Source organism: Platalea leucorodia (genome assembly GCF_965183815.1).
Source record: "Platalea leucorodia genome assembly, chromosome: 2".
In the NCBI taxonomy this organism is placed as follows: Eukaryota; Metazoa; Chordata; class Aves; order Pelecaniformes; family Threskiornithidae; genus Platalea; species Platalea leucorodia.
The window spans coordinates 84875539-84899763 of record NC_138824.1 but is presented as its reverse complement, the minus strand read 5'-3'; the positions used below and the strand labels follow the sequence as shown (position 1 = coordinate 84899763).

Sequence of the window (24225 nt, the reverse complement as noted above, 5' to 3'; positions counted from 1 at the left end):
GTGTTGGGAATTAATGATGAAATGAAAAATTTAATGGAGTATTTGGGATACAGGAGACTACTCAGTGTGCTGGTTTTCAGACAGTGCTGCGATTCAACACCATCAGAATTTGTCTTTTTGTACATTTTCCAAAGGAGGATATAAAAAGGCTTTGCAAGCATTCATGCTTTAGCTGTCATAAACCAAGCAGGTAAATAAATAGAAATTACTTTTTTTAATGTCCTAGAAAGGAAGTAGTGTTTTTTTACTTCCTCAAGATTATGCCATAGACCAGTTACACAGAGAATAGATCCCAGACTCAGTTTCTAATGTTAACTCAGTACTCTCTTTCCCTTACAAATATGTAAAATTTAAATTCCTATTTCCCCAATGTATTTCAAATTTCACTCAGTGACTTAGCTAATAATCCTGTGTGGATGGGGATGCCCAGCTGGACACTAGAAGCTTTATGTCCTGAAGTGTTCAAAGAAATTTTGCATTTCACGTGTGTGAGTTTGGGAAAGAAAGATGGGACCTCACTTCTGTTGCAAAATTGTGAGCAGCCACAGTGTGCAATCAGTGTGAAATCATCTCTGGCTCTCTTTTCTGTTTTGTCACCCTTTGATATGGAAAGAATTGGTGCATCTTAATAGATGGGATTTCAGGTAGTAACGTTTGTTCTTTATTCTTTCTGCCGTGATTAGAATCCAGTTACGGGACTGTTCTCAGCTGGTAGGGACCATAAGGATGCTTGGGTACGGGACAACATCTACAGCATCCTGGCCGTGTGGGGGCTGGGCATGGCTTATCGGAAGAATGCGGACCGGGACGAGGATAAGGCCAAAGCCTACGAGCTCGAGCAGGTATGTCAAAGTTCAGTGCAAACCAGTTATGCTGTTTGTGTTTTTTTTCATATGGTAGTGGTTTTGAACGGAGCATTTGCATTGCTGCTGTGTCTAGGATCTGGCAGGGTTTTCCCATCTTGGAGTACGTGTCTTGTTCCTGTGACAGCAGCATCCATGTAGTGTGTGGTATGCAGTGTTCCCGGCAGCCTTCTGGCAAGCAGGATTTGGAGAACTGGGTGACAGAGGGGCTAACATCTGAATTAAAATATAAATAAAACAAAACCATGTAGGAGTCAAACTTCCATTGGTTGGCCAGTTGTTGAAAATTAGGCTTCTGAGAGATTTTATGCCCAAATTCACAAGCCTCTGATTAAACCTTGAGATCCCTCATGAGGTGTATTGTGGAGCAGAAAATCAAGTCTAGGTCACTTGGATCCTACGGTAGCAATTTATCTGCTAGACCATTCTTCCCTGTAAGGAGAAGCATGCCGTTTAAAGTAGCAGTCTTTGAAATGTGCACTTGTGTCATCTCACGGAAGTCGTACGTGGTGTATAGATGTACTTAATCAAACCAGACAAGGCAACGATCTCCAAACTGGTAAGACTCATGCACTGGAGAATTGGAAGGGGAGGTAACTCACACAGTTAATTTCTATAATCTACAGCTGTGAAAGTGGGTATCAGAAGTGAGAGTGTAGAGGTGGGCTAAATAGGAAGTGAGGGAGCATTAGTGTCAGTGTCCTGCTGTTGTTTGAAGGCACTGCGTAAATTTTATGCTGACATGTACTGCTCAAACCAGGGAGATCTGTGATGACAGAATAACCTTGACTCAGTTTGTATGATTGTATTTTAAGGCTATAATAATTTTTGGATAAAAAGATGGGGTTGATTTCTTCATTTAAGACAAAATCTTGCGCTTCTCTTTGTATGCACTAAAGGCCCTTTCTTTACATCGGTCGTCTGCTTTCTGTTGTACTGTATAAAGAGAGGAAGAAGCTCCACAGGTTTTCCAATCATGTCAATGTCTTGCAGTCATCTACCAGTGTTCCCTGGATCTGTCACTCTAAAAATCATCATCGTCATTATTATTATTCTTGCAAGACATAGCATTCCTCTTACTTCCTTAGCTGGATAGGAGGACCACAGAGAGTTGCTCCACTGTTTAGAGAGGGCCTTTGGGAAAAGATTTGTTCTCCTAGGTAAGAAAGTGGGAATAAAAATCAACCAGTATATAAAAAAAGGCATGTAAAGCATTTCAGGCAAATACACATTTTTTTTACCTTTGGCAGGAAGTTAGTAGGGGGTGTAGACTTAGTCGCTTTTGAATGTTGTTTGTAAGAGCTGATGAGGCCGGCCCTGTGAGGGTGTCACTGGTCTGTTTTGTTCCTGCAGAACGTTGTGAAGCTGATGCGGGGACTCTTACAGTGCATGATGAGACAGGTAATGTCACACATATATTTGAACTAATACGTGTTGCATTTACAAAGCATTTCATCTGAGGCATGTATTCCTTATGTCTTTTCTGTAGAGTGATTTTTTTTGAGTGTGTGTGTAGGCAGTGGTGTGGGGAGTCTTTTTAAAACTCTCGAGTTTCCTTGAGCAAAACTCTGATATTGCACCTTTTTGAGATTGTGCTTGTAGCAAATCACAGTTTTGCCTTTGCAAACTGATTTTCACCAAGATGCATACCTGTAACTAACATCTGAACTCAACAAGGTAGTTTCATTTTATTCTTTCCCAAAGAGATGTGGATTGAGCTGGAGACTAAAGTTAGAGATGTGTTTAAGCACTCTGATCAAAAACACACTGAAGTGAGGCAGCAAAAATTAGGACCTCAAGTTTCTCCTCACCTAAGAAAAGGTGTTAATTTTGAAATAGTTTGGAGAATTTCTTCTGAAATGTTTCATAAAGTTGTGGTACTTTTTTAGGTAGATAAGGTAGAGAAGTTCAAACGCACGCAGAGTACCAAAGACTGCCTACATGCCAAGTATAACTCTGCTACTTGTGCCACGGTGGTTGGGGATGACCAGTGGGGGCATCTGCAAGTGGATGCAACTTCCCTTTACCTGCTCTTCTTGGCACAGATGACTGCATCAGGTAAGCAGAAGATACTTTAGCCTTGACTATTCCTGCAGTCTTTTTCTATTCTAGCTTTTATTTAAAAAGGAAAAGAAGTAACTAGCTTCAAAGAAGACCTTTACATAGTTATTACTTAGAAGAAAGTAATACTGCCCTGGAAAAGAGATGTGGCTTAGTTGGGATTTCATGTTTATAGTAACTGCCCAGGCAGTGTCCGTTGTTGGCGTACAAATACATGAGATATTCAGAGTCTTGTCAGAGAAGAGTTTCCTGTTTGAAGACTACATAGGCAGTCCTAATGGACAACCAGGTTTCTTCAGAGAGTGGCGACATCGAGTCAGGTGCCACTAGTCCTGTCTGTGTTCCCCTCCCTGCTGGCGCTGTTTTATCTTGTGCTCTTCTCAACTGTACTCCTCCTGTGAGGATAAGGATTTATTTCCTTATGTGTCTTTCTGTCCTCAGAGCCCCTTGCAATTGACCCCTGCGGAGCGGGTGCCTGGTCGTCCTGGTTGATCTCTTGATAGAGCATTAAGCGGGTGGAGGGGTGGGGAGCTGTGGGAATTGGGATGCACCGCTCTCGAGAGCCAGAGCTGGCTCAGCTGTCTCTGCTTCGTACCCACCGTGTCTGAATGCCACTCTCCCAGGGGTGGTTTTTGGCTGGTCTTTGAAACAGTATGTACTGGTGGCATTTGAAGTATTTTATCAGCAGCAAGTGTTGAGGCTTGCTGCCTGATCTTTTGAAATCGTCATGAGTTTTTTCCATTGATTTCAGTGGGTGCTAGTTGGTAACGAATAAACAAAAGCCTGAAACTCACTGAAGAGTAAATATTTCAGTTCTGATACAGTATAATTACTGTCTTCCCTTCTTTTAATCAGGGTTACGTATTATCTTCACCCTCGATGAAGTTACCTTTATTCAGAATCTTGTTTTTTACATAGAAGCTGCCTACAAAGTTGCTGTAAGTAGTTATTGATATGTAAATCACCTGAACACTGCTCACATGTGGGTGGAAAATTATTTACTGATGGAGAAGGAAAATACGGACTTCTTTTTCCATGAGGAGATATCAGAACCTGTCAGTACTTCACATTGTGAGCAGCATCTTTGGAGATGGTGGGAGGGCTGTGGAGGATTTAGTGCTGCCTGGGTGAGGTATACTTGTTCTATCATAATAACAGTTTTTCTTTATTGATAATTAATAATATTTCCTGATGTCTCATTAAAATCTTATGGGCCTTTCTAAGAAGATGAAAGCATTAACAAACTTTTTGGAAAGTGATGAGTGGAAGGGGCACAAGGAGAAGCATGCACGGGGGAAGGATAAAGGGCTTTGTGTGCTTCGTGAAGACGGTGATTCATGGCTGTAGACCTGATCCTGCAGGGGTATATTTTTATGTGCTGCTCTTTAAACATGGGGAGGGGCTCTTTGGAGACTTGGAGCCTTTCTTTTTTTTCTCTCTCTTTTTTTTTTTTTTTGTGGTTTTTTTTTTTTTGTTTAGGCAAATAAACTAATTTCATGCAGAGGTCTGGTTTTGTTGTGGGGCAAGGCGGGGAGAACATTGTTTTTGTATGTAATCATGCTAATTTTTCTTGATGATGTTGTTGTTGCAGGATTATGGAATTTGGGAACGTGGTGATAAGACAAACCAGGGCATCCCTGAACTGAACGCGAGCTCCGTAGGGATGGCCAAAGTGAGAATGTCTTCCTGACACCTCCTTCCTCACTGTTCTGTCATGCTGAAGGGCTCTGACAAACCTGATGGCTTCCTTTGCATAGTATTCTTGGCCACTGCAATAGTTAAATGATTGTATAAGAATTTTTGTTTGGGTGTGAGTATTTTTCAGTGTAAAATCCTTGTGATAATGGCTTTCATTGAAGGACCTCAGGACAGTTGTTCCGGGGATTGCAGGAAGGATACCAGCTTCATTGAGGCGTGAATCTGATAGATTCACTGAGGTGCAGTCTCATAAAGTGGCCTCTGGTTTTCTGTCCTTCTTTCTTAATTCTCCAGCCCCAGTATTACATGGGATGTTTTCACAGTAAGATTAAGTCAAATGTAAATTCTGGAAAACAAGAGAATATCAGTCTAAGAAATTATTCACAAGTAATTTAGAGAGAAAAATGAATAAAGATGTACTTAAAAGAAAGTGGATATTTCTGGTTCCTCCATCACAAGGTCACAGAGATTCTAAATGAAGCTCAGAAGGCCATAAATGTAAATGTGTAATTGACAACTACCTTTTTACATGGTGTCTGGCGGACTGACAGAAGCCAAATGTCATTAAGGTCCAAGGTGTAGTTGCATTTCAGCAAGATTTATTAGTTACCAAGATCTTGTGTGACTGCAAGAGGGAGAAACTGCCAGTCTTGGCCACAGTTCAGTCGAATAGTGATGGGACAGTGTCTGTGGGGGAGGTTATTCCTTGACTGTCCAGTACAAATTTGTTTTGTGCTGAACAGCCTGATGCAGGTTGCTGTGGTCTCTGCATGACCTCTGGGCGCATTGATGTCAGGAAGATCTGCAGGACTTGCTGCACAGCTTTGCTTCTCTGTGGCTCCGAGTTCAATAAAAGTGCTGTTTGGGGTGGGGACTGGGGGGGCACGCTGGAGGCCCTGCTGCAGAGGGTGAGGTAGATGCTTTTTTTTTTTTTAATCTGCTTCAGGAGTTCTGCCTCTTAACATTTCTCTCCTGTATCTGCTTTGTGTGGCTACCTGTGGCAGCAGTACAGCACAGAGTGTATGCATTTGAGTGGATCTCAGCGCCTTTTCTGCACCATTAATGCTGCCCATGGTCCCGGCTATCAATTCCTCAGTGGGGCTTTCTGCTGCTATCAGGAACATCTGCCGCTCTAGCGCTCGCTTAGAGAGAAGGGCTCTGCAGAGCCGGTAAACCCATGTTTGTGTTGGAAAAAGAAAAATACCCTTGCCTCTCTTCAGAGTGATAAGGCAAGCTGTGCTGTGCGATCCTTCCTTTGGCATTACCGTGAACCTGCAGGACAAAAATGGGCACGGAGCAACATTCAGTGCTACTGCAACCCTGTGAATAGGCATTGCAGAGGGCAGCTCTGCTAGCCTGACTCTGGCTATCCGGTCCTTGCTCTCTTCCTGCCACGCTCCCTGTGCGGTGCTGTACATCCCGCTTCTGCAAAGTCAGGTTTTGTAGCCTGCTAGGTTGAAGTAGGAGTGCCCAAATGGAGTCGGTGGTTGGGCTGCTAATGTCTTCACTAGGCGAATGCGTTATGGCCAAGAGGTATGAGATGTGTGATCCACCTGTTGACATGGAGCATGCCGTGCCTCGGTTGGCTGTGCAAAGAGCAGATGTCTCATTTCTCCCTCAGGGAGTGATAGTGTCAGAGAGATGGTGATGCTCTCTTGTCGGGGCACAGGCCTCTGCTGATTATGGGATGCCTTGAACAAGCCTTCCTCTTTGAACAGCCCTTCAGGCAGGAGGAGTGAAAGGCCACTGAATGGGGGGTTATTTTGGAATATAGGACAGGAGAAACATTTATTACTAAGTACTGTAATATTTAAATATTAACTCGGTGGAAGCTGTGTTCCCCATTGTTTTGCATTGCCTTTAAATTGTAAGAAGGGTCACCAGCACATCAGTCCTGTATCCTACTAGCAGAAAGACAGAAATATTTACTTTTTCTAAAATATTGCCAAGCTTCCCTTTAAAGAGGATAAAATGTCTGTGGAGTGAACTTCTGTCTTATGTAATTTCCTTCAGAGGATAAGCACAGGTGCTAGGGTGTATAATTGGCCTAAAAGGTATTTAATGGTTTTGGGTTGTTTGGGTTTTTTTGAAGGCTGCTTTGGAAGCAATTGATGAACTAGATCTTTTTGGAGCTCATGGAGGACACAAATCAGTGATTCATGTTCTTCCTGATGAAGTAGAACATTGTCAGGTAAAAATAAGTCTTCTGTTTCCTTTGCTAAGGGAAAACCCAACACCCTCACCCTTTTGTTTTTAAATGAAATATTGATTAACCGAACCAAGAACTTAAGATAATATGGATGGCTTCAGACTATGCTGTTCACCCTGTTTCTAATAGATCATGTGAAAGTGAGTGGTGTGAAGCATTCTCATTCTAACTCAGTTAAAAATAATTATGCAGTGAGTTCTCTGTCAGTTTGCGAATAGTATAGTCTATTCCATTTGCACTTGACATAGTCTTTTGAAGTATGTAAATTGTTTTTCATCCCTCTCTTCTGTTCCTGTTTTGCTCAGTCTATTCTATACTCCATGTTGCCAAGGGCGTCCACGTCAAAGGAGATAGATGCTGGCCTTCTCTCTATTATTTCTTATCCGGCTTTTGCAGTGGAGGATCTAAACCTTGTTAATGTGACGAAGAGTGAAATCATATCCAAATTGCAGGTAAGGATTTCCTTTATTTTTATTTTCCAGAGGGCAAGAGAAGCAGAATGTCCCTTTCTAAACCGAAAATCCTAATTAAACAAGGGTTGGCAGAGTTGGTGCGTCTGTGCATGGAAGAGAGGGAGGAAAAACCCTAAGTGACACTTAAAACTCAGCACATACTTTTATGCTGATGTTAGTCTGTGAGGAAGAACAGTATGTGAAGTCTTCTATAATTTTGTGTGTTTTTACAGGGCCGCTATGGCTGCTGTCGCTTTCTCCGAGATGGTTACAAGACACCCAGAGAGGTACTTCTGATATGTATTTTCAGTAGACATTAGGAAGAATTTTATCTCTTGTTTGTAGACATTTTTTGTCTCATTTACATGAAGGGGTGAAGCTCTGTATCACTGTTAAGACATCTTAGTGGATTTGGAGGTAATCCAGGTATCCAGCCTAGAAATGACACATATCTGAAGGAGGCTAAGGGTTTGAAAATCAATTATTAAGGACAGGACTTAATTCATAATTCTGTAAGAAATGAACCCTTAAACATGCTTATGGTGCCTAAGTGGAAGCAGTGTCTCTGAGGTGTCCCAAAATATCTTTGAACTGAAGTAGAGCCAAGATAATTTGGGTGACACCGAGATTCTGGGACTGGGAAGGGTCGATTTGTCTAGGGAATGATTAAAAGAGTTTGAGACTGAATGTGAAAAAGAAGTCAAGAGACTGCATGGAAACTATTTCTGGTGGTTTTATTGGTTTCTTGGTTTTAATTACTTGTATAAAATAGGCTGCCATTATGATTGGAATATGAGTGACTAATTAGCACTGTGACTAAATGAGTGTGATTGAATTTCTAGGATCCAAGCAGGCTGCACTATGATCCTGCTGAGCTCAAGCTCTTTGAGAATATTGAATGTGAGTGGCCGGTATTCTGGACATACTTCCTAATTGATGGAGTATTTAATGAGGACAAAATTCAGGTGAGGAAAGAAGAAATTACTTTCAATGGAAATGCAAAGCCACAGTATTTTGTAGCTTTGCTCCATGTTTATTTTGGGTTTCAGCTGGATACCCCATCAGCAGGATGGGAGTAGTCTTCAGCCAATCTCGCCTTCCTGGGGAGTTTGTGTCGTGGTAGATGCTGTGGTGTTGTGCACACTGGGGGTCTCGTTGCCCTTTCTCTACCAGGTTGAGTGGCTCTGTTAGCTCGTGAGGTCGAACTGGGCTGAACGGGGTTAATTTGCCTGGTTCTGTCTGATTGCCAACCTTGTTGCCCCTTTCCCATTTACTACAGGATGAGACCAGCTGCTTCTTCCCCAGTCTCTGTGGCTTGGCTGCTGAGAACAAGATTCATAATACCTTCAGTCCTTTTGTACACTCAGGGAGATTTGGGATTGGATTATGAGGAGCTCTTTAATTTTCACTAATTTCCTCAGTTAATTGATGATAAGTTACTTCATGCCTTTACTGTGTCAAGCATCCAGTGGTCAGGGGAGCTAAATTGATTGTAGCCCTCCAAAGGTTATAGTGGCACCTGGAGAGTATTGGTGAATTAAAGAACAACCAGTAGCCAGGACTAAATGTATTCATACCAAGACTTCTGTAGGTTGGTGGCTTGAAGGAAGTAAAAAAATACAGGTGATTTAAAATTGCCTAGTATGCAGAGGGACAGGAGATTGCTAAACATAACCTCTTAAAAAATAAAATGGCATCAGAAAGAGAGCAGGGAATTTCAGACCAAAAAGCCCTCTTTCTGTACCAGGTGTTGTAAATCAAGTGAAATACTTACTGACAGTAGAAATATAAGTTGCTTTCCTGAACACAGTAAAAGTAGTCTGGTGGAGAGAGAAATGGCATTATTTCATGAGGGGAGGGGATATTGGAAAGTACTGAAACTTCAGTCATGTCAATAAAGTACCACTTCACAAAGCAGTGTCTAGAATTTAGTTGGATTATCTGGGACGGTGTGTACCTGGTTGCCTTTATGGTGTGCAGACAGGCTGTGCTAGGGCATGATCAGACCGGACAATTGCTCCTGGTTCCCACCGTTTAAACATAGCTGAGTGAATCACTGAGACGCTCAGGTGAGTGTCTAGTCTTTCCCTAATTACTGTTGCAAACAAGTAGTTGCAATGGCAGCAACTGTCAGAAAAATAAGCACCCTGAGGACTCAAAAAGAGTGGAGAAGGACAGAATACTGAAACTATCAGTGCACCATAATATGAACCTGTGGGTACCTTACCTTGTGTGTTCCACTGTACTCAGGAAGGGGTAGCAGAAATAGGATTTCAGAGGCAGGTGCTGGTAGTGCTTGAAAACACTGTAAGTAAAAACTTGGAATGGGATAGTTAAGAAACGGAACAAAATAAGGCATCTGGTAAAAAGAATATTAAATGTTCTTTATTTTGCATCAGTGTGGTATTCCTGTTCATAATATGTTGTCTAACAACACAAGAACAAGAGGATTCTCTGTTCAGTTAACTTAGATATTTTTAAACAGTTTAAATCTATTTTAAGTTTTCCATGGGGCAAATTTTTAAGCGAATCAGTTAAGAGAAACCGATTTCCCAATGCTGCGAAGCAGAATTCAGAAAATCATAGACAAAAGTGCATGGTAGAAAGCTAACAATTTATACACCTTACACTTTTATGGATATTAGCAGTCCTGGCATCCATGTCACTGCATTGTCATCTGTTGCAAATTTCATGTAGGATTTGTTCCATTGACTTCTTGATAGGAACATGTTAGAAGTTTTGTACTGTAGTGGTGTTTTATAGATTAAAGATGTGTGTTCATGTTTCTGAGGCTGATAATATTGAGATGCTGGAACAGCCTCTGAGAATTTGAACCCTGATCTTCCATCAGCAAGTCATGATTCCCACCTTCCCCCCTCCCCCCCCTTTTTTTTTTCCAAATGAACTTTTACTACTGGAAAGTACTAAAACTTTAACTTTACTCTGTCGGTTTTGCTGACTGTAATGTGAATTCTCATGCTCTTTTAAAAATATTTCCAGGTACAAGAGTATAGAGAGGCTCTGGAAGGAATACTTATTAGAGAGAAGAATGGAATAGTGCTAATGCCTGAACTGTACGCAGTCCCTCCAGAAAAGGTATCGTGAAAATGCAGTATCCACTTCAGTATGCAAACTCTAGATATCAAGATGAATGTCAGTTTTATAGTTTTCCTGTGGCTGATAAATCTAAACCAGCAATAAATAAAAAAAAAAAAAAACCAACTACTGCACATTATTTAAAAACTAAGAGACCTCTCACAGCTCCTTCTGAGAAATGGTAAACTCTAGGCTTCTAAATGGTCACATTTTTTTACGTGGCAATCTGGGTGCCTATGGAAATATAAGAGTAGGTCTGAAGTTTTAAATCCTCATAGCAAGACATATATTTAAGAAGTGCTGATGCTGACTTAGGAACTGAATCTCAAAGAAGAAATAAAGCATAGACTGTCCTGCCTGGCTAGTCTGTTGATTGATTGTGCTCTTCCTTTTCTAGAGCTTGTATGTGATAGAGAAACAGGTTTCATAGGGATTAGGGTTTGGGCTGGGGTTTTTGTTTGTTTTGTTTGGGTTTTTTTCTTGTCCCCCATCTTTGCTGTTACCGTTTACCTGATTCTCCCATTGTGACAGAGAAATTCAGATGAGCTTATGTGTTCTTCCATGCTATTTGCCTTTGTATCCCTCCCCACCAACTTGTCCCACTCCAGACTTCTCAGCCCTCACTCACTAAGGATGTGGAACCTGCTGGGTTGGTCTGAGTTTGGGCAGGGAGTGTTGACAGCTGATGTCTTGCTCGCAGATCTGAGGTGGCAACTCTGAATTGCCTTCCTAGTGGGAACAAGCATGTAAGAGTTCAGAGCCTTCTTGTGAATTTTGATATGATGATGATCTGATGAGTATGCCAAATAAACAGGGTAGATTTTGCCTGTCATTTGTAAATTTTAAAATGGCTATGGTAAAGGTATTCTCTAGGAGGGTTTTTCCCCTGCCCTCAATAGATCTGTATACTGCAAAACCAAGGCAGTTTTTCTTTTTCTAAATTAATAAGAGTCTACCCAATTTTTCCATTGACCATTCTTGCTAACACAGGAAAGGTGGAATAGCCTTCATTTTTGGAAAGCACCTTTGCTTCAGGAAGCTAAGTAGACATCAGTGAAATTCAAGTGTCATCTTGCAAGGGTTTGGAAAGCAGACACACAATTACCCACAAGCTGCCTGGAGGGAAGGCAGCAAAGGCGTGGTGAGGAGGAAGGGGAAGTGCTAACACCAAAGCTGTAATTGCACGCAGAGTCCCCATTCAACATCCAGCTTTGAAGGGTGGAGCAGTGTATGAAAATGAAGCATAGTTCTTGTCCCAGAAAACATGCAGCCTTAAAAGTAAAACCAAGAGATCTGGATGTCAGTAATAATGGCAGGTTAGAAGGCGTAGATGATAGACCATATTTTTTCAAGTACTTCCATGTTATTGGTTGTTCTTCACAACTTTAGGGTAATTTTTCTTGCTTATGCATTTGTTTTCAGGTGGACGAGGAGTATGAAAATCCTCACTCAGTGGATCGTATCCCAGTGGGAAAATTGCCTCATCTTTGGGGCCAATCATTATATGTCCTTAGCTGCCTGTTAGCAGAGGTAATTGTTTCTTGTATAGTTGGTGACCTTGTATTTCATTTTGTTTTGAGATGGCTTGGGCTTTAAGTACAATTCGATTGACAGGTAGGGGACAATGTGTTTTCTAGTAGAAACACGTACATGAACCATGCAGGGGTGACTCTGAGCTTTCAGGAGGGTTTTTTTGGTGTGTGTGTATATATATATAGATTTGCAATTGTCTGCTTCTAATCAAGCTGAATAAGTTGTCAGATGGACTGGATGTACAGTTAGGCTAGAGGAGTATGCCCAGGCTGACTTGGCTGTCCCAGAGCTAGGATTTTGCGCTGTTCCAGCTCCACTGTGGCATAGGGTGCCTACAGAGTTGTCCCGCAATAGCCATGGACTTGTTAAAGGAACCATTGGATGTCTCTGTGGAGCTGCAAAAAAATCACTGGCCTGGCAAAATTGCGACAGTTGCTGCAACTCTAAAATAGGAAATCTGAACATGCAGATTGGGTCAGTCATAACCATTTTCTTGTTCTGAAAAATATTGCAGCCATTGTTTTTATTGAATGTACTACTTAGTGGATGAGGTAGATAAACCAGGCTTTAAGTCCTGCACTTCTGATAAAATAGGAAAATTGGTTAAGATTTCTTCTAGATGTCGTCAGAAGCCTTTTATTTAATTTTTGTTTGTTCCCTTTCTTTTTTCTTTCTCCTGCGCTTATTCTAGGGGTTTCTTGCTGCAGGTGAAATTGATCCCTTAAACAGGAGATTTTCCACCGGATTTAAACCTGATGTTGTGGTACAAGGTGAGGGAGGTTTTTTTGAACATTCTGGGTGAACTGGATCATGTGATGGCAAAGTCCCTATGTATGGGAGAGAAGAAAGACATGTTTAAAAATAATGTGGATTTTTGCATGAGACATGGATGCTTTGATAATACTGTGAGAAGTAGAAAGGGGTTGTTGGCCTAGCTGCCTTTTTCCAGGAGGGAAGATCAGGTTTAACAAACTTTTTTTAAAAATACTTGTTAAAATTTCAAGACTTGTCAGGGACTGGGGAGTGGCAAACAGTCTTGTAGTGAAAAGGAAAATCTTGGTGGGTTCTAGCAAGAAAGGGCAGGACTGACAGGAGACAGGTCAGTTTAGTTAGGTTTCTGTGCAGCCGCTGTTTGGAAGAACCAGAGAGCAATGAGTGGGGAGGATCTCTGTACACAGAGGTGAGGCAGCCAGACTTACGGCTGTCTTTCGGCTGCTGCAGGGGATGGCTTCTTTAGTCAATGCAGGAACAGCCAAAACCAGAAAATTAACCAGAGGGCAAACACCAGCTGACCAGGGCTTAAAGGCTTTTCAAGGACCTGTACCGCTCTGGAAAAGCAACCAGCTCGTTTATCAGGAGAAGCCTTCATCGATGATACTGTGACCTGGGCAGGTGCTTGTTTACCCCCGTTAGTGTCTCTTGGGGGTGGCATTTTGTTATTCTGAAGTGCTTAATTTCTAGTAGAAATAGAAGTGTTTGCTTATTTTTAGCATTCTTTGACAAGTATTTGTAATGCAAAGAAGAATACTAATTATTAGTCCCAAACCAATAAGCCATCTAACACGGGCAAAACCTCAAGCAGAACAAGGGGTGGGATCAGGGCCTGGATTGTAAATTCCTCTGATTTGAGGACTTTTTTTTTCCTACCTCTGCCACTTTATGGCCTCTGTAACATTTACTGCTATACGAGTGTCGTGGTTTAACCCCAGCCAGCAACTAAGCACCACGCAGCCGCTCGCTCACTCCCCCCCAGTGGGATGGGGGAGAGAATCAGAAGGGTAAAAGGGAGAGAACTCGTGGGTTGAGATAAGAACAGTTTAATAATTGAAGTAAAATAAATTAGAACAGTTAAATAGGCAAAGCAAAAACCGTGCACGCAAACAAAACAAAACAAGGAATTCATTCACTACTTCCCATCAGCAGGCAGGTGTTCAGCCATCTCCAGGAAAGCAGGGCTCCATCACGCGTAATGGTTACTTGGGAAGACAAACGCCATCGCGCCTAATGTCCCCCTCCTTCCTCCTTCTTCCCCCAGCTTATATACTGAGCATGATGTCATATGGTATGGAATAGCCCTTCGGCCAGTCTGGGTCAGCCCTCCCCCCGGCTGTGCCCCCTCCCAGCTTCTTGTGCACCCGGCAGAGCATGGGCAGTTGAAAAGTCCTTTACCACTGTGAGCGCCACTTAGCAACTACTTAGCAAGAACAAAACGTCAGTGTATCCTCGACATTGTTCTCATCCTAAACCCAAAACACAGCCCCATACCGGCTACCAAGACGAAAATTAACTCTATCCCAGCTGAAACCAGGACAACGAGTAACAGCACCTGTTCCCCATTGACTCAGCTGTGTTGTTATAGTGTGCTGTATTAAAACAACAAAGATTTTCAAGTCATGTTTTGCCTTGTTTTACGGGGGAAGAGCCCTATCTGCTGAAAGAGACTGCATGATCCAAACTAGTGGTACCAAGTGAAATCAGAAGAAACTGAGTAAACCTGCAAAGAACCTGGTCTAACCTCAGAGCTGAGCCTGCTTTGAGCAGGAGGTTGGAGTGGAGACCTTGTGAGGACCCTTCCAACTTGAATTAACTCTGTGATCCAAAGTGGACAAGAATGGCAAGACATGTTGAGAAGCAGCGAGCCAAAATCTGTCTGACGCCCTCTTGCAATCCATTTTGATCTCACGGGCTCATAAATTAAGAAAGAAGTAAGGCCTTTGTGCCTTTTTAGTCAACTAAATGCAGTAGTTGAGAGGTGTCAGTAGAAACATTCAGTTAAAAAGAGCAGAACATTGTTTCTTACTAGTGTTTTTGTTTTCTGTTGTGCAGTAACTGTTTTGGCAGAATCTAATCACATTAAGAATCTCTTGCAAGACCATGGAATCAATGTTCAGAGCATTGCTGATATCCATCCCCTCAGAGTGCAGCCGGCTCGCATCCTCAGTAATCTCTACACCATGCTGGGTAGGTATTTGAACATGGAAGCCTCTCCCTACTGCTCTGCAAGGTATTTTTTAAGGGTGGTGTTTTGTTTTTTGCTTTTATTGCTTCACAGTGTCTCAATTTCTTTGATTTAGTTTCTTTTTATTTAAATCCATTTCTTTGATTTTAAAAAAAATGGCATTTGTGCAAAGAAGCTTAACAGAATTAGAACTTCTGTCTTAAATAAGGGACTCCAATAGGAAGAAAAAAAAATTACCTCATTAGAAAAGGTGGCAAAAATACAGGTTTTCTTGTGCCCTTGGAGTTAAGCAAGAACTGTCTCTTTTTGTCCTGTGGGAACTACTTCCACAGAGAAGCTGGCTTTAGAAAAAATGCCTGGAAAAACACAGAAAAAAAATCAAATGTTTTTCCTTTCAGACATTAGAGTACTTCTGTTTTAAGTCTGGAAACTGAGCAGTGTGGTTGCCATTCTACCAGCAGACAGCCTGGGAAGTTTTCTGCTCTAAATCAGGGAAGCTGTGCTGTTATTAGAGCATCTTTGGGCTGTCAGGTTCTTCCTTCCAGCCCTGAGCTGAGTGGAGCTGCTGAAGCTCTCTGTCTCTGTTGCAAACTCAGAAGCCTTTAGGGCTTTTCTAAACAGAGGACTTTAAATACGTTTCAGTTCCTCAGCTGTGGCCTTAGAGGCCTGTTTTACCGAGAGCCTGGCAATTGGATTAAACAAATGCCCCAAAACTCCTACTGGTTCTAGTTAAGTTGAAAATCTTTTGATAACTGTCTCTTCTGATAATCCTTGCTGGAATGAATGGGGTCTTGGCGGAAAATTTGTTACAGGTATTCCTGATTGAACTTAGTTTTACTACTTCAAGCATGCCAGCGACTCATGACTCAAAGATGTGGATGTTACTACAAAGTAAAATTGAGATGGGGTGAATCAGCACTTGTAGATTCCTTTGCAGTGTGGACAAGGGGAGCCGTATTGTGCTTGTCTGTCAGTCTGGAGCATGTTCCCATGGCAATTTGGTTACGAATAATGCTGAGAGAGAGTATGAGGCTGTTCATGGGGTGGGTTTGGTTTTTTTTTTGTTGTGGTTGTGGTGTTTTTTGTTGGGGGTTTTTGTTTTAACAGGAAGTTTTTTTGGAAGCATCTAAAGTAATGGGGCCTTCAAATAAGTCTTAGAAAGCGTGCCCTTTACTTGGAGAAGGGAAATTGCATGTGCAGCGTTTGGGAAAGAATTTGTCTCTTTATCACAAAGAACTTCTAACAAATGAAACATTTGCAGGGCTTTGCTGAAGCTTACATTTATTTCATAATAGTTCATAGTAGCTTTCTTTCACTAGTGGGGGTGAGTAGGATGATTCGACACATTGGTGTATTGTTTTTAACAGTGACTTCTTTGGGAATGTTCACAGTGGTGTTTTTTCAGGCACATGGTTGTTTGGCTCATATTCCTTGTCAGACAGATTCAGGTCAGCTCCTGGCTGCTGGAGCAAAGGGTACAGTGCAGATCATTCGCTAATAAGCTCTACTGAGAAAAGTGGGGCTTATTAGCCTGATGAATGAAAATCTTTGTATTTGGTTGTACTTTGTATTGGATTGGATTTAGCCTTCTGTGGGCAAGAATTTTTAAGGTTCTACAGTGAAAGCACTGCAAATTCTGTTTTATGTTGATGGCCTTGTTTTTGAAAGGTCGTACCTCCTATCCTTGGTGGGGAAGCTTTGGGTGCTGAGCAACGACTATAATTAAAAGACCCAATCCCATAGTCAGTGAAGCCAAAATTTTTATTTTTAATCAGGCCTTTGAAGAACTCTAGCTATTATATTGGTGGTTGCTACAAAATGCGTCAGTCTGTAGCATCTCACTCTGTTATCTGTCTTCTGTCTTGCTGATATGAATGAAGTAGATGTCCTAGTCTAAAATGGTTGTTGTGGAAAACCGCGCAGGAAATGTTAGGTGAGACTTTTTTTTTTTTCTTTCTCTTTTCTTTACAGGCCGGAACAAGAACATGAAATTAAGTGGACGGCCGCACCGACATATTGGAGTGTTAGGCACTTCCAAGCTGTATGTGATAAGAAATCAAATATTTGCTTTTACCCCTCAGGTGAGCATGTAAAGCTGTCAGGGAAATCACTGCTTGCTTAATGGCTAATCATTAGTGAAGCGCTTTGCTTTTACGTGCTGTCACACTACTTTAGGTAGAGCTGAGCTGATAAAGCAGATGTGCTTTGCTTTGTGGGTTTTTTTAAGAGTGTTGGATGATCAGCATGGTAGGAGTGCTGATAAATCTCTCTTCTGTCATACAGAGTCTGGCTTCTTTGGCTTCTGGCTTAGGAGAACATAGCAAATCAATAGTACAATGTTGTTACTGATCTCTGCCCAAACCAACATTCTAGCTAATGAAATAATTTCTCCAGAAATAGGTCACTTATATCTTTCTACTGATTGATTGCTTTGATGGAAAATTTAGTTTCACATAAGCGTGCCAAGTACTATAACTCCCAAGAGACTAAGATGCAATCTTTTCATTAGATTGTTGAAAGGGTCAATAGTCCTGAGAAAGGGATGTTCTGTCTTTGTTTTCTGTTTAGTGCCTTTTTCAATGCAGCTGGAAGTTTGCATTCTCTCAGAATTAATGGCTCTTATTTATACATTTAATGAAATATGACACACTGCTGTAGACTTATTCTGGCAGTTGGTACTAGAAGGCCAAGGGATCACCTACTCCAAACATGTGCAACAGGAGCAGGATAAAGAATACTCACACCCTCCCAAATAGATGTTTGACTAATGTAGTTTTTAAATTTCAGTGGAAGACATTCAGTGGACTCCATAGATGGCCTCTGCAGTGCTTCATGATGTCCAAACAACATCAGATTTACTGCAAATAATGTGGCTCCCTTCCTGTTCTTCCCCATGTCAATTGATCACAAGCAGCTTTGTAACAGATTATTTGTTGTGTTGTTCCCCCATACCAATGTTCGCTTTTGCAAATTAGGGAAAAATTCCTTAGAGTCATGATTTTTTTCAAAATATCTCTTCATCCACGTTTTACTATGTAAGTAGGACCCAATATTCCAGCTGAAATCTTGCCATGCATCAAGTATGGACATCCTTATTAATATATTCCAAAATGGCATTTATCTTTGCAACAGCAACACACTGACAGTTCCCGCTTATTCCATGTTTGACTAAAACCTCCATAACATTTTCTGTTCTACTTTTCCCCTGACTTTTTTTTTGGGGGGGCGGGGGGTGGGGGTAATTAATGTTTAATTTCACCTTCCTAAGGTTAACAGTTAACTCATCTGTGTTGATCTTGAGTAATGTCCACAAATTTTGTGGTTTTGTAGTTTGTATTTCATCCTGTTTTCTAATGAAAACAATGATTAGGTGTGGGGCAAAGGCTGACCCCATTTTAGATGCCGTCTCATTCTGAAAAAATGGCTAATAACTACCTTTTGTGAACAATTTTTCAAGCAGTTCTGCCTCCTCAGGTGTTTTTTCTTCAGCTCACGAATGTGAAAATTTGCAGAGGTTGCGAGATGTCGGCCACTTTCTTGAACCTACCATCTAGTTGCTCCCAAAGAAGGAAATTGGACTGGTTTGCTGAGAGTGGTTTTTGATATGACTTTGGCCATCTTGCTTTATCACTTTGTAGTTATCTTGGCAGTCTCAAACTGGCTTTGTTTTCCTGTGCTTTCAGGCACTGAAATTGGCTTGACTGGTCTGTGTTATCCTGACTCTTCCTTTTTAGAGACGGGCAGCGTGCTTGCTTCTCTCTGGATTTCTGGGTCTTGTTCTTCCTGAATTGTCAAAACTAATTGCGAGTGGCTCAGGGATTGTTTTGGCTAGTTCCTTAAGTTCTGTGAAGTAATTTCTCTGGACTTTGCCAGCTTGAATTTATGTGCTCTTTAACCTTTTCTTCCCATACTCAGGCTGGACTCCTATGGCTTCATTAAAAGTAGTATTACAGGTCACAATTCACTACTTTTCTTCTGTCAGTAAAAACAGCATTGAATGCTTCAGCTTGTCTGTATCCTCTCTTCCTACCTCCTTTCTTTCTTTATTAACAGACCTACCGTTTCTGTATTTTCCTATTACTTCTGATGCGTTTACAGGATGCTTTCTCCTTGACCATTATGTGTCTTCCTAATTGATGTTTATTTTACATCCCAACCTCCTTTTCCCACCCCTCCCCAAGGCTTATGTGCTTCCTTAACTTTTGTTGTGGCTGCTTTCACATGCTTTCCATTGTTTGTCCAGCTTTTTTGGTTTCCAGCTTCTGAAGTAGCCGTAATAGTCTCTTACTGTGGTTCTTGGCTTATCTCTGTAGTGGGAACAGCACACTTTACCATTGTACATTTAATGTACCTTTTTTTCCACAGTAACTGCCAGCTTTTCTGTATTCTGCTTGACTTTCACATTGTTCCCAAGAGATATCCAGTTACTAGTCCCCAGTCCCCAGCATGCACTTAAACCTATTTATTGGTTTTGTTGCTATTGTTAGCTTTTTTTTCCACATTTAGAGTACTTCCGTCTTCCAGATCATAGGTTACTGTAATTCATCATTGGGAAGATTCTACTTCATGGGTGTGATTGTCTACTTTTTATTTGCATGGCTTACTTCTTTCACGGTCAGCCTACAAGTGTAAGAAAACGGACTCTGCACAAGCATGGATTTCTTTTTCACAGTCTCAGGCCTTGTTAGGTTAGCTTATGCAGTCTGTGTTGTGGTCAAGAATAGCTCATATGCCTTTTGTGAATGAGTTAAGGGAGGAAATGGGAAAAAATGAGAGCACTGACAACTACTCACATACCATATTTCTCTGTTCTCTAGTTTACTGACCAGCATCACTTCTATCTGGCTCTAGACAATCAGATGATTGTGGAGATGCTCAAGACAGAGCTGGCTTACCTCACTTCTTGTTGGAGGATGACAGGGAGACCAACCCTGACGTTTCCCATCACCCACACAATGCTTGGTAAACTTAATTTTCTCTGTTTCAAGCAGAGTAGATTACTGCAGGGGAGTAGGATGGAAGTCAGTTTGAGAGGAGACAGGTGGCATGACTGTTTCGACATCTGAGTTTTAACATCAAAAGTACAGTTTAACTTTCTCAAATGTATGCTCAATTTGGATGACATGGATTTTGGTTTTACTCCCCCTTTATATCCTTGCATCTCCCCATCATCTCCATACTATTTCTGTCCAAAGAAATTTGGTATAAATCCCTTTGGAACTTGTCTTGAGTGGGCTGGTTTTTGTCTTGAGAAATCCCTTTAGAACTTGTCTCAGGGTTGTTTTTCATTTGCTTGCTTGTTCGGGGTTTTTTGAATAAACTAGTATTGATAGCAGTTGTGGGTTCTGTTTTAAATTGGTCTGATTTACTTTGTAGAGAACACCCAGTAATCAACTTTATTTGGACATGATAATTTAAGAATATGTTGGTAAGCTTCAACTCTTCTGTTACTCTTTTTTAGTTGACGATGGTACTGACATTCATCCAGCAGTTCTTGCCACCATAAGAAAATTAGAGGATGGTTATTTTGGAGGTGCAAGGTAATGTCAGAACCCCCAAATGATTGCCTCCATGATTTTTTTTAATTAAATCCTATACAAGCCTCACTTTTGAACTTGTGACAGTGCACAGACATTGTACTAGAACTCTGCAGAGAGAGAAGTTTCAGATTTAGTTATTATGTGGCAATCAAATGGTAGCTGGACCTCAGATGCAATGGAAAAGATCTATCTCCCAAAAGATGTACCATCTCTGACTGCCATTAATGGATAAGGAGAAACGAATGTCAGACTTTTGGAAATACAAAAACTTAGTCTCGGCTGGGCTTCTGCTTTTAAGAAGTAATTGTCTTTCACAGATATTGGACATGTTTTAAATGTGAATTACATGTAGTACTTGCAAGCTTATGTGTTCCATTCATCTACATATAAAAGCAGTTTAATATGATGCCACAGTACCTCCCTATTCTCTTTCTGCTTGCCCTCTCTCAATCAGTATCTTTCTCTGACAGTCAGATGTGCTTTCTGCTCGTTAGCAGCACTGCAGTTCTGTGAAAAGATACTGGTGTTCATGGGAACTTCTCAGCCCCAGTTTCTTGTGCATTATCCTTGGAGTTCAGGTCTTTGTTCAGGGACTCTCTTCACATAAACATAAAGCACCCTGCATAATTAGGCTTTGAGTTAGGCCTGTAGGTGTTACCATAACACAGTTAAGTTCAATTAGTAGCTAGAGCAGTAAGTGCCCAGCTGGATCTGCAACTATTGTTTTGCATTTGTTTTTCTCAGTATCAGTATCTGCTGCTTTGAAGTTACCAAAAGTGGATTTAACAGTAGGTCTCAAATTTTGGAGGTGTTGTTGAAAGCTCAGTGAGCATTAATCAGTATCAAAATGGTGGATGTTAATGTTCTTTGGCATGTGTTCCTGTTTGCAGGGTGAAGATAGGCAAGCTATCAGAATTTCTTACCACCTCTTTTCATACGTATCTGAGCTTCCTGGATCCAGACTGTGACATAAAACTGTTTGATGACCCTAATGAAGGCCGTAATAGTCCTGACAGTGAATATGGAGGCTATCCAGCAGACTTCTGTGAAAAAGGTAGTGTTTCTTCACATCAAATTTTTTCCTTGTCAAGTTCTATCAGCAGAGCCTGGGTTTACCTACAATGCAGAGTCTATTTTGTGTGCAGGTGATAGTCATTCAGGTTTCTCATGCATCAGTCTGAGGACAGTACCTGCATGACTTAACTTGGAGAATCAATTTGTGCATATTCTTCCTGTGTTCATAGTATGGCATTGACCAGTATCTGCTGCAGTAAAGCTGAGTCTGAAGAGTCAGCAGATGGGGGTTGTGTGGAAGAGGCTAGAGGGAGGAAGAGACTGTGAGGAGTCACAGACAAGAGCTTGTGTGGAAGATATGATAGCATCATAGAATCATTTTGGTTGGAAAAGACCTTTAAGATCATCAAGTCCAACCATGATCTGTGGACTACCAGCAAGATAAAAACCCTTTTGCTTCCTTTCAAAGGGAAAAACAACTTCTTAATGTAACTGTTTTCAGAGTGTCAGAAACTGATTAGTTTGTTTTTTCTTTACAATTTGTTCAGCTTAAAATCTCTTGCTTATGATATTCTTGCATTTTTGTGTGCCCTTCTAGATAAGCAAGAATAGAGTGGTGTGTTTGAAAAAGAAAGCACTGATAAATTATGATTTTACCTTTAATAAACCTTTTCTTTTATGTATGTCACACTAGAAAGCCAGGATGAGCTGGATCAGTATATAAATGATGTCCTGCAGAGTACAGCACTGAAGTCATACCTGCCTCCAACTTCAAAGACTGCAAATCAACCCCCTGTGTTCAGTGCAAACCATTCCACAAAAGAGATACTGTCAATAATGGCCAAGACAAAGGGCTTGGAGGTTCCAGGTATTTCTCCCTATTATTTATTTAGTGATAATAGAAAACCTGTTTTGGGTGCTACAAGGGGTAAGTTCAAGTATTTAAAAATTCTGCCATTTAAAAACAATTAGTGACACAAGTATGCTGTAGTTATCAAGAAATAAGAATGAGTCTGAAGCTGTGACTGTCGTGTTCGCACAGTATCCCATGTCTTGGTGTATACATAAATAACCTGCTATGAAATGTAACATTTAATCAAAGTTAATGTTATGGAAACTGCTGCAGGTTCTCAGCTGGATAGAATTTTAGAACCTGAGTCAGTGAATTCATTTTTTGTCTTTGTTTGTACAAAGGCAGACAAAATGTACTTTCTTATTTTAATAAAGTTGTGGTGAAATGAAATGTTTCAATGCCAGAAAAACATAAGTATGTGCGTGTACTTTCTAAGTTTGTAAGAACAAATGGAGTAGAGAAGGAGGACAGTATTCCTGATTATGCTACATTTCTAATAGACTGATTGGAGGATTTACACCAAAATAATAAAAATAATACACAAAAATAATGCTTTGACTGAATCTGTAAATAGATTCCAACATATGCATTGTTTTATATGTTTGAATAGATTTCAACAATGCCCTGGTTAAAGGAAGGCTTCCCTTAACTTCAGTGTAAATTAATAACTTCCAAGCTTTTTTTGTTAGTCTTTTCTCACATCTTTCATGTGCCACATCATCTGATCCTCTATTGAATTCAACATATGAAGTTAACATAGCATTAGTCTGCATTTAGCATTATCATTTTAATTATGATATCTTACGAGTTAGGCCATTTTCTCCACATACTTCCTCTTAAAATGTTTAAAACACTTAACAGGGTCAGGTTGTTGGGCTGTAGGATTTCTGAGGCATGGGCCATTATAAGAGCTATCAGTTGAGCACATAGCACCTGAGCCTTTGACATGCTGATCTCAGAAGCTCTTGGAGCAAGCCTCCAAGGAGATAAGGTTCAGAACATGAGCTTGTCTCTGAGCTCCATGCACAGCATCTCAGAAGCGTTGCCTCTGTATTTTGACGCTTGGAGGTATTTCTGTTGGTTTTAGCTAGTATTGTTGCTTCATGTAGGTGTTTTCAATTTTCCTGTTACTGAAATGGACTTTTTTATTTTTCTTTTTTCTGGTGGCTTTGCTTTCCAGCTGTATCTATGTCTCTTCCCACTAAAGTTCTGAACACGCACCGGAAGTCTCTGAATCTTGTTGATAATCCCCATTTCTTTGAGATGAAGGTAAGCTGTGGGAATTTTTATGCTGTTTGTCTTTTTAGGGGACAATACTGTGGCCTTTCCTGTGTTTCCCAGCCAATCTCTATGCTAGTTCTCATTTTCCTTCACAGACAAGTCATTCTGCCCAAGGCACCGGATAGCTGCTTCCTTGTTTTGGAATTTATTTTTTGGCTGGGTGAAGGTTTTTTGGTTAAATAGACATTATCAAGTGGAAAATTTTTAATTGTGTGTGCCGAACAGAAAATAGTATAATAGGTGCTTATTTTTAAAGGCCAAAGGTTAAGTCATTGTCTTTAGTTCTAACTGAACGCACAAATGGAAGGATGGGATGTTCACAGCCTTTAGAGATGCTCTCCAAGAAATGCTACTTACAGTAATGTCTGGGCAGGAGGGGAGTGTGTGAAAGGACAGGTGTCCTTAAGGCACCAGCCAAATCCCACTACAAGGCAGGAAGGGGTTGCGCTGGGCACTTGTTTTGTCTCTGTGTATATGTGACCAGCTGCTGAGAATGGTTACAGGAAGCTGTATCCAGCCTCCTGAAGGATTCTGCTCTGCAGGCTCTGTTTGCGGAAATGGTGTTTTAGGACAACACAAATGGCTGAATAGCTTATTAAACAAAGCTTCTCTTCCTCCAAGAACTCACCACAGGATTGCATCATCTGATTAGTTAACATGTTAGTT

At 41.0% G+C, this 24225-nt stretch overlaps 1 protein-coding gene across 1 annotated transcript in view; it reads left to right on the top strand.

The window, feature by feature from the left end:
- The window catches only part of PHKA2 (phosphorylase kinase regulatory subunit alpha 2), a gene marked incomplete at its 5' end in the record, with an annotated part of 44178 nt that overhangs the window by 4159 nt on the left and 15794 nt on the right, over positions 1-24225 (top strand). Inside the window, 19 exons of the mRNA XM_082337634.1 lie at positions 684-842; positions 2217-2264; positions 2753-2921; positions 3780-3862; positions 4516-4596; positions 6715-6813; positions 7137-7283; positions 7517-7570; positions 8126-8248; positions 10284-10379; positions 11802-11909; positions 12604-12682; positions 14739-14873; positions 16843-16952; positions 19689-19833; positions 20333-20411; positions 21302-21465; positions 22120-22293; positions 23459-23547. Coding sequence (XP_082193760.1) covers positions 684-842; positions 2217-2264; positions 2753-2921; positions 3780-3862; positions 4516-4596; positions 6715-6813; positions 7137-7283; positions 7517-7570; positions 8126-8248; positions 10284-10379; positions 11802-11909; positions 12604-12682; positions 14739-14873; positions 16843-16952; positions 19689-19833; positions 20333-20411; positions 21302-21465; positions 22120-22293; positions 23459-23547 — 2142 coding nt within the window. The remainder of the gene's footprint in view (positions 1-683; positions 843-2216; positions 2265-2752; positions 2922-3779; positions 3863-4515; positions 4597-6714; positions 6814-7136; positions 7284-7516; positions 7571-8125; positions 8249-10283; positions 10380-11801; positions 11910-12603; positions 12683-14738; positions 14874-16842; positions 16953-19688; positions 19834-20332; positions 20412-21301; positions 21466-22119; positions 22294-23458; positions 23548-24225) is intronic.